At 41.5% G+C, this 10,692-nt stretch overlaps 1 protein-coding gene across 1 annotated transcript; it reads right to left on the minus strand.

Moving 5' to 3' along the window:
- Window positions 1–122: 122 nt before the first annotated feature.
- On the minus strand, window positions 123–8,608 carry LOC139301641 (urea transporter 2-like). Its single transcript, XM_070925081.1, has 10 exons — window positions 8,497–8,608; window positions 8,191–8,380; window positions 7,845–7,973; window positions 7,425–7,554; window positions 7,277–7,345; window positions 6,987–7,134; window positions 6,612–6,662; window positions 6,478–6,527; window positions 6,125–6,367; window positions 123–215 (listed from the first exon to the last, which is right to left on the minus strand). The coding sequence occupies exons 1-10, from the start codon at window positions 8,606–8,608 to the stop codon at window positions 123–125; spliced, it is 1,215 nt and encodes a 404-aa protein (XP_070781182.1).
- Between the last annotated feature and the right edge of the window lie 2,084 nt (window positions 8,609–10,692).

Genomic DNA, 10,692 nt, shown 5'->3' on the forward strand with positions numbered 1-10,692 from the left:
GGATCTCTGTTAAATACCACCGCGGCAGCTCCGTTACTATCCACTCGCCCACCCACGCAGCGTGACCGAGCTTTCCCCGGGCCCGCCCATTTCCTCACGCGCGGCAGGGGATGCCGGTGTCCTCAGCTCGCTCGGTGGAAGGCCATTGGTGCTCCGGCGATGATCGCGCGGATGTTGCAGCCTCCTTCTCCATCTCGAGACTTGTTTCCGGAGTTCTTGAAGGCAGAGCCGAGCAGACAGTCACGACACGGTACACGGAGTCCTTTTTCCCTCAACAGACAGAACAGAACAACCAGACATGCAGTTAAAAGATCCTGCCGGCTGCCCAGACAACCTCCAGACAGTCACCTGATGGAGCCCCTGTCCTCAAATAACTTTAAAATGCACATTTTGTACATTTGAATTAAATTAAAGATGAAGGATATATAGCCTTGCTGTGGATTAGAGAATGCAGGGAATTGAACTACCTGTTTCTTATTTTAGTAGGTAACAGTCAGATATGAGAAGGAGCAGGCACTCTGGTTAGGCTTTATGATCAATTAGTGTTTACATAAGGTTGGCAGAACATGGTCTCCTGTACAGTTTAATGCGATTCCATGAAATAGCAGAGGTGGAAGAAGTATTTAGATCCTGTACTTAAACAAAAGTAAATGCCTTCTATGTGAAAGTACTCCAAGTCCTGCATTGAAAATCCTACTTCAATAAAAGCACAGAAGTGTTATCAAGTATCAAAAGTAAAAGTTCTCATTCTGCAGAAAACTGTAACTGATATATTGTTACATATGACATCATTAGATTGGTAATAACAATGCACCATTGTAGGTAGGAAAAATGGCAAAGCAAAGCAAAGTTCTTCTGCACAAATTTATAATCAGTTTTTGGACTTTTCTCTAATCTTTGCTCAGATGATGATGAAACCATCTGAGAAGTCTGGAGGGGAAATATCTCTTTGGTGGAACTGCAAACAGCTCATATCTGAGCCGTGACAAGGGGCTGTAACATATTCTTTAACAATGCAGTGTATTTTATGAGCTTATCATATGTTTTTTCAATGTAAAATTCTGATATGAAAAGGAACTCGTAACTATGTCCGTCAAATAAATGTAGTACAATGTATAATATTATCCTCTTAGTTGTCGTGGAGTAGAAGTGTATAGTAACATAAAACAGAAATACCTCAGAATTCTACTTAAGTGCTGTACTTGAGTAAATGTACTTAGTTACTTTCTGCCACTGAATAGCACAGCAATATATGCTACCTTGATAAGTAAACTTGCCTTTTTGTTTTGAGGCCCCTTCTTTGTTTGTGGTGTTGTATTGGATTGCATTGTATTCCACATCCCTATATATAAATGGGGGGTGTTGTGGGGAAGAAAAAATGCACCTTATAATTTAACATAGTCCAAAACAAAACTACTCCAAATGACAACCTTGAAAATAGCCTTCTAAATGTGTCCAGGTTTATTTCCTGACACATTTAACTTGGACCCAGACTGTTCTGTTAATGGAGTTTCACTGAAAAGGTCGATGAGCTTTACGGAGGCTGTATTTATTGAATGGTTCCCATATCCATTAGACTGTGCAGGTGTTCTTGTAAATGCATCCGCCCCCGTTGTTCTGCATAGAAACTGTGGATTGTGCCACAGACAATAAATGCAAAGCAATGCAAATGAGTCACTTAATAACCAACAGCAAACAGCTGTGGAAGCAAAGAGCAGCTTCAAGTTATGTAAGTGAATGTGTTAAAAACCTTGTGTTGTTTGGTGTTCAAATATCTTCCTCCTGTGAAAATTCAAGATTTAACCTCAAAGACATGTGGACTGACTGAAGGATGCTAATTGCTTTGCCAAAAAAATAATGAACATTTTCCAGAGTCTGATGTTGAGTCCATAATAATAAGGGACTGTGCAAAAATGATTGGTGTTTATGGGGGGGTTGAACTTTATATTTGACTTTTTAAAAAGCAAGATCCTTCCCCCTAATAACTCAGCCCTGTTTTCAAGTTAAATATGTTAATCGAACAATAATTCTTACATAAATGTATAGAATACCTCTAATATTTTTGCCTCACCCATTAGCAGAACAGGTTAGGTTGAGCTTTATCTTGGATAACTTTAACGATACATTTAACTTTACAGCAGTTCTGTTATGATGCAGAATAAAGTGGAGGAGACTGATTGGTGGACAATAGAATATGATGATAATAGATAATATATGTCTACTGTTTCTCAAAACTGACATTATTGTTCTACTAGCAGTTATACAGTGTAGTTGTAGTTAGATAGTTGTCCTCTGCATATGGCAAAATGCTCCTATATGTTCCATAGTGCACACAAAAGACATTTTTTGGACTGAGATATTTAGATTTAAGTCTATTTTTCAGTAAAACTGGCAAGAAAAAGAAGAAAAAACAAAAACAATCCTCCCTTCAGCAAAAGACAGATTACATAACCCTCTCCCCCCTAATCATTTCTCTACAATCCTGAACCAAGAATCTACTTTGTAAAGAAATAATTGGGCAGAATATATTTTTGAGGGCTTGTGTGATGATTAAGATAAATAAAACAAAAAAAACCCCACATTAGCTTGCTGACTTTAAATCATCACCACAATAAGGTCACTCTTTCGATGAAATGTCATCTGCTTGAATGCCGCTTTTACTCTCATTGAAAAAGAGTCACTATTTCTATTTAGAGCTCATACTCATACTACAGGATTACGACACAGAGTGGACTGTGCAGCCGGCAGTGCAGCCATGGATATGGAAATCAGTATCACAGGGAGCGTACATACATGGCAGTGCTTCCTATGCTGTGATGCTTCATGCATCCAATGGGGGCTGGAGTTTCCTGGGGATTCTCCTTTCGTCTCACAGGAAACGACAGACATATTTGGTTTGAACATGTTGAGCCCGGAGCGTCATGCAGCAGATAGCAGCTCTTACATAGTATTCACAGATTGAGCAGGATAAAGTGAATCAGAGCATCCTCTTACACAGCGTTCATTCCTCCCTGCCCACGGCACAGTCTGACTGTGAGTTTTGCCTGTTTTTCACACATTCACGCTGTCGCTCTCACAGAAACACATAACACAAAGTTGCCTGTCAGTCTCAGAGATAATAATGCTAATTAAAGTACCGAGCTGCCCCGACACTGTTATTGTTAGGCGGCGGGAAGGCGGACAGCTTTCAAGCAGCCCAGTGTTCTTGTGGTGTTGTTTGGTGTTCTCACATACTCAGTAGTAGAGGCATTGAAAATCTCTTGCTTTTGTTTGTGCCCACGGTTTTTAACTGCAGGGTTAAAGTATAATACGTGTATTCTTTTTTTGTAATCCAATACATACTATACCCATATATACAACAGCTTTGTGTAGGGGACTTGTGTAAACATAAATCAGTACATGCAGACTCACCTACATGACATACATACATACCAAATACAGATATTCATGGTGTGCTATTCATGATCCCCTGACTTTTCATCTAGCAACACCATGAGGTTCACATTTTTGATTTTGAGTGAAATATCTTGACAATAAAACTAATGGCATTTCCCATCAGTCTCAGCTGTACTTTGTGTTTAGTGCTAACACGCTAAACTAAGATGGAAAACATTACACCTGCTAAACATCAGCATGTTAGCATTGTCATTGTGAGCATGTTTCCATGATAGCATTAGCATGTGGCTCCAACCACTGTTGCGCCTCAGTACAGCCTCACTGAGCTGCTATCATAGCTTTAGACTCCTAGTCTCATTCATATTTCAATTATTCAGTTTAAATTATATTTTTTGTAAATCTTAGTTCCCAACATGAAGCTCTAAATGCTGTTTCAAAGCTCTCTCTACACTACAAAAAATAACATTCTGATGAAGAGATACTGAATAATAATTTGTTTATTTATTTTTGTTGGCCTAAAACTAGTCAAATATATTTCTCAAACTACTGGAATTATTCAAATGAACTGAAAGTATTGGCTGATTGGTGGAGACACAAAAAGGCAGGCTAATGTAGCTTAGCCTCAGAGGCTCTAGGCTACACAATACAATGACTGAGGGGGCGCCCCTGTGGCTTCGGGGGTACCATGAACTGCAAGAACACTCCCTGGTTTCCTGTTATCTCTATACTATTGCTATCTAATACCATACAATGAACAAGTAGTGCAACACTCACAGCCTAGCCTCACACACACCTAGAACCACAAATCTATACAAATGTGTTGGATTAAATCAACAGAATTGTAGAAACTACAACCTACTCTTATAGGGCACAAGTTTACCCTGTGACACCCAATACATATAGGTTTTTAATCGCAGGATATGAACTCCCCAAATTACCACAATAAAATGCAGAATCCATCACCTTTGGACATTCCCATACCATAGACAATGTACCTACATCTCCTGTTCTTGTGTCCTTTATGCTGTAGTTATCTTCCTTCTGTTGATATAGAACAATTTTCTGTTATAAAATACCTTGCCCTACATTGTTATTTGAGACCTGCTATTCTTAACTGACAGACACTGGAGTAGACAGCCAGCCAGTACAGAGACACAAGCTTTTTTCACAGCATGTATGCAGGTGAATGCGACTGTGCGGTGAGTCTTCCTCCTTCACAGGTTCAGCTAGTTCAGCTGTGTTTTGTGGGAGCAGTAGGTGCTGCCTGCAGGGGACTTGGGAAGGTGAATCACACTGCTGTGAGCGCGCAGCACTGACACAGGGGAAGTGACACCAACCTCATCTCACATCGTCCCACTGCCAACACTTATCCTGTCCTTCAAAGGTCGCTTGGTGAATCAACGTTGTGTAAAAGGCCACAGAAAAATCCACTGACTAAGGTCACTTTTACCTACAGGCTGCAGTGGATAAGAGAAAATACTGCTGGCAGAAAGTTTCCCTATTTCAGAATATTAAGTAGAAAACTGCTGGATTTGAGGAGGTATTGGGTTCAAATGCAGAGCATAGAAAATGCACATTAGACCTTCAAGAAAAAAAAAGTCATAACAAGTCATATTTTATCACCAGGCAAGAAAATGAAATGTTCTCATTTTCAAATTCTCCCCCTTCCCTCGTCTCGCACCTCCCCCCCCGATGTACCGCAGCTCCCACACATGTCTGGGAGTGTGACTGTCTCTTATGTGTAGCACTGGCTAGACTAAAGCCATGTGCCTTGGTGCACCAGATACACAGACAGACAGATGGCAATACAGGCACACAAACATTTATTCATAAATGTAAATATAAATGCAGACATAGACCCAGACAGAGCTCTGTTTTTTTATCAGCTGGGAGCTCCTTTTCACACAGATCAAAATCTTCCTGCTTGAGGGAAAAGGAGAAAGGTTGCCCTCAAAAGAAGAGATGAGGACAGGAGAAGACAGATAATGGCAGAGGAGAGAAGTGGAGGGAAGGGGGAGAAGTAGATAAGCAAAAAGGGTTTATAAAAACATGTCAAATTGAGGGAGAGGCACAGCAAGAAACCAAAAGAGAGGTAAAAGAGAAACGATAAGAGAAAACAATAGGACAGATTGGAGCACAGAAGGCAGTGATGGATTATGCCTGGCAGAGAAGAGGGTGTTTTTGCTGGGGGAGCACTTTATGAAATCTCCCCTACCGCTCACTGTCTGCACTGATGAAACGCTCTGCTCCATTTGAAATCAACTCACAGCCACCACTAAAATTGTGCTGCTGAGGCTTGAGACTGTTTACTGTTAATCTTTGCTTTGTAACAATTGTAAATGAATAATACCACAAGGCTACATTTAATATCATGTATATTTTTTGCTAACAAAGTTGAAATAATTGTATTCCTACATTCAAATCTGCTCAGTGTAATTAGATTTATATGCAGCAACGGTGGTTCTATCTTTTCTTGGAAAGTGCTGCCCTCTGCTGTGTAGAATAGCTATACTGCATAAGAAAATATCTGCTATTTTGAAAGTATTTCTCACTGCAATGCCAGCCATTTTATATAACAAATACTGTTATGTAAGAGACGAAATGCCAAAAGTGTATATCACCGTACTATTCCTATATTTCCAACAATTTAAGTCTCAAAGAGGCAAATGTCAGGACAAAAGAGCATCTCCTCTTATCATACAGATTCACTGCAGCCCCTCTCCACTACCAAATGGACATTTGGCCCTCCGTTCTCCGTCAGTGGGGCCTCTTCTTGGCTGCCGCTCTGCTGACTGTGCTGACTGTGCTGAGCTTTCTCTGAGGCCTTTAATTGTCTCTGGTAGCGCCAATTTTCCTCAGGGTAGGAGACCACAGACAGAGGCAGTCTGCAGATGGCTGGGATCTCAGAGGAAATTAGGAGGAAGATGAGAGTGGACAGGCAGAAAGGCCACGTGCAGGCTGGTAATGCAAGCTGAAAGGGGATGTCATAGGAGAGGAGCGCATGACACAAGATATGAAAGACATCTGGGTGTTCAGATGACGTTTATAGAGTTTGACTCGGGAAGAAAGTTTCTTACTCACCACAGACATCAGATTTGAGATCGCTGCAGTCATGTATGCACAGAAAAGTGCTAGAAAGAAACATTTTTAATGAAAAACATTTTCTGTGCAGCTACCTGGAGGAGGATAGTGATCATGCTGTTCGCTGATCTTACCACATATTAGAGCCAGTAGATGAGTTTGCCATGTTATGACATAGAAGACCCCTCCAATGGCAATGCAGGATAGAGCGCTGTTATATCCCCACAGCCCTGAGTAAATGTCCTTATGAGGAGCTGCCAGAGCAAGTCCTGCACCACACATCAGAGGAGAGTTCAACATTCTCCATGAAATTCATTTTTAAATGGCAAACAATTTCACAAATGTCAGATTTGAAAACTGAATCAACAAACACAGGCTATACAGCATTATTTGACATGCCATGGTTCATTCACCATAATAACATGGTGCCCTTTGAAGAGCCAAAGCTCCTGCTTTAGCCTCAGTAGACATTATGCACATTTCTATGTAAATGGGACAGTCTTTTTTACCCGACAGCATGCCGGCAGCAGAGCCCAACATGGCATGAAAACAGATAGTAGGTGAGGAAAGCAGCAGGGCCAGAAGGATGAAACCTCCTGTCCAAGGACTGTCGCAGCCGTACACCTGGCCAACTCCAACTGGCACCGACAGGAATAGCTGCAAATGGAAAGCTTCCATTTACTTACATTTTAAACAATTAGCATCCTTTATTAATTAAGGTGACATATGTGCAGTATAGCCACTATGATGATTTAGATTGTGTGGAGATTTTCAAAGACCAATAACAGTCCTGTCATACCTGAGAGATATTGAGGCTTTCGAAGGAGTCATGAGGTGGGTGGAGATGATAATTTGGCTGGATATCTATCTGAAATGGCAGAAAAAGTAGGTTTCATTTTTACTGTGTATGTGCATCCTTGCTTGTATATAGCAGGGCTGTACTGTACCTTTGGAAAGTACGGGTGATTGGCTCCTGTAGCTGCAACATGTAGACACACCAAAATATTAAAGGGCAGGGTGAATACTGGGACATCCCATTTACTGGCAATTGAAGACAAAGCACTGGAGATCACTGGGCTGTGAACAGAAGCAGGATATGGATTACCGATTCGGTGGAAAGGCAAACCATTACATGCTGACATTATGATCCCACCTAATTTACTTTTAAGGATGAAGCTCTATGTAAAAATTTGAATGCTTGTACATTATCTCTACTTTCTAGCCTTTTCTAGGGCCAGTTCTTTTGAAAGAGAGAAACAAGTCACCTTGGGTGAGTATGAAAATGGTTCCTGACGTTCGCTGCATGCTGCTGCCTTTGTCTCTTTCCTGTTTATAGTATGCAGTTTGAATTTTAAGAGAAGACTTACCACAACATGGACATGAACACATTTGGCAACAAGAGCCACCAGTACCAGCTTCCTTTGGCAGCGAAAACAGCCATCAGCATGCCGACCAAGGTTCCATTGTAGCCATATAAACCCGCTGATACGGCATCCCTGCGGTGAATGTGACAGTTGTAGTCGTGTGCATGACATGAGTGCAAAACACAATTAAGTAAGAAACACACAGTGAAAATAGCACAGTGCAAAATCTTAAGAAAGTGTAGCCCCAGGGAACTTAAGTGGAGGAGACAGCGATAATGGCTTCGTGGTAGGAAGAACATTTTTATTTTCTACAATGAAGTTAAATAAGGATAAGAAGATGCCATCTGACCTGTTTTGTCCCAGTAAGACGGCAGACACAGTGGAGACAAGGGTACCCAGCAGACCATTCAGAGCCCACCAAGGATTCTGAAGGAAGAGGCCGGCCGTGATGAAGAGCCCACTGAGAGGGTTGTTGACAAACATGACCTGGGCCACCCCTCGGAAAATCCAGTCCAGCAGTCGGATGACCACAGCCTGTTCTGTCACAGATGGACAGTGACTTTATTTTGATCAGCTGTCATCATCTACATTACAAAAAGGCTGAAATGTCAAACTGAGACAATATGAAATTACTATTAGACAGATCATCACTTACCTTTCACCCAAACTCCACAGAGTTTCATGTCCCCGGTGACGAGCCAAACAGCTCTGAAGAGAGCAGAGCGAGTTGAAGCCTCTTCATGTGAAGGCTGGTTGTCGTTGTCCATACTAACTGTCATTAGAGTTCATCACAATTGTCATTTTAGTGTGGAATATGATATAGCAAATCATGCAAAACAGGTTTTCAGTAAACTACTAATATACTGTAACTTATTATGTCAGCTTCCTAAGTGTACTCAGGTACACTTTGGCTATTACTATACTGTATTTGGCCACAATAGAGATGGTAGTGTTGTCATGATATTCATGGTGTCCAGATGATGAATCTGCATGACTTTAGTGACCCCCTGTCACGAATGGGGAATTCAGGAGGGAGGAGGACAACATTTCACATACAAGGCAAGCAAGTAGGACGAAGGGAAATTTACTAGAGGCAGTAGTCAGGAACAGGCTTACAAGTTGGCAGCAGAAGAGACTGGATAGACTGGGTAGCAGGTGAAAACACAGGGACAGGACGAGCTAACAAGGACCAGGTGGCTGGATGAAAAAGCTATGAGCAACACTGACAATCTGGCAGAGAATGAGTGGAAATGGGCCGGTTATATACTGCAGGACTGATGAGGAAAAATGGAAACAGGTGAGCAGGAGGATGTGGGGGTCAGGTGGAAAAGTCTGAGGACATCTGGTGGACAGGTAGAGAATGACAAGTCCAGGGAGTTCCTGGGACATGCATGGGCCTGAGGGAAATGGGGAATGTGGCTGAAAGGAGGGACAGAGAGGCAGAGGTTGTTACCTCCTCTGACTTTTCATCTAGGTCAAAGTTTTCACTTATCCAGCAAAACATCTCCTCATCTACTACATGGATTAGCACCAAATGTTGTACAGACATTTATGATTCCCAGAGAATGTGTCCTAATTTTTGGTGATTTCCTCACATTTATGGTTCTGAGTGAAATGTCTCAGCAGCTATCGGATTGATTGCCATGACATTTAATTCAGACATTCACGTTCTCATCGGGAGGAATTGTAATAACTGACGTGGCCCCTTAACTTTTCATCTAGTGCCATCATCAGGTCACAGTTTTAATTTGTCCAGTATTTTGGTTTTTGACCAAATATCAGCAAAGCTAATGACATTCCTTCATGTTTAGTGCTAACATGTTAAACTAAGATGGCAAACATGGTAAACATTATACCCACTACACATCAGCATAGCATTATTAATGTGAACATTTTGGCATGGTGATATTAGCATTTAGTTCAAAGCAGCCTGTGTCGAAGTACAGCCTCACAGAGCTGCTAGCACGGCTACAGACTCTTAGTCTTGTTCTACTTATATGCTTCTACAGCTCTCTGTTTGATGCTCATCAAAGTTAAGTTACACCCAATCTGTATGATATTAATCAAACATGTGGGACATTAGCTCATTCAGTGTTTCTGTTAAACTCATAATTTAGACCCAGATATTGTCAGATATTGTCATCCACTCTTCCCCTGCTACTCACAAATTACAGACAAGTCGACGCCTCCCTGCACACAAACTAAATCAGCGTGAACATGACTCCCTCTGCAACAACTCCAATAGAGAAGTGTGAGCTAAAATCTAAACCTCACTGCCAGTTTGCCGCTTCGTTTTCTGTTCTTTTTATTTTTAAATCTTTTTGAAGGAGCGATCAAAGCAGATTTTCCCGAAGAGCTTCCCGCTGTTACCGTCAGCATCCCCAGTCACAGTTCTCTGCATGAAAGCCCGGGTGTGTTTATGTTGTTCAGTGAGCGGTGAACCTCTTGATCTCTCAGCTCTGTCAGTAGCATCCTTTTCTTCTGTGCTACAATACTTCTTAAGAATCAACAAATATGGAAGTTACTGAAGACAACTCTGCAGTAACTTTTGTGATTAAATGTGTGATCGCATATAAAACAATCAACAGCCTCTCTCATAAACTGTTCAATCTGTTCATCAAATGTGTCCAGAGGTAGTTCACACCATCATGCTGTTATCTTCAAACCATCATATTGTCGTGGCTTTGCAAATCTTGATCTGTGCTGTTTCCTTTGTTTGAGCTTTTTGGCTCCAGGGAGATGCTTTTATTCTCACAGTACTGCAGATTGTTGCTGTGGCTGTCAAACTGTGGTCACACTCACTCACTCTTGAATACCAGGTGCAGGGTCAGGATGTTGGGATAAAAATATC

This window comes from Enoplosus armatus, chromosome 18 (assembly GCF_043641665.1).
Source record: "Enoplosus armatus isolate fEnoArm2 chromosome 18, fEnoArm2.hap1, whole genome shotgun sequence".
NCBI classification, from domain to species: domain Eukaryota; kingdom Metazoa; phylum Chordata; class Actinopteri; order Centrarchiformes; family Enoplosidae; genus Enoplosus; species Enoplosus armatus.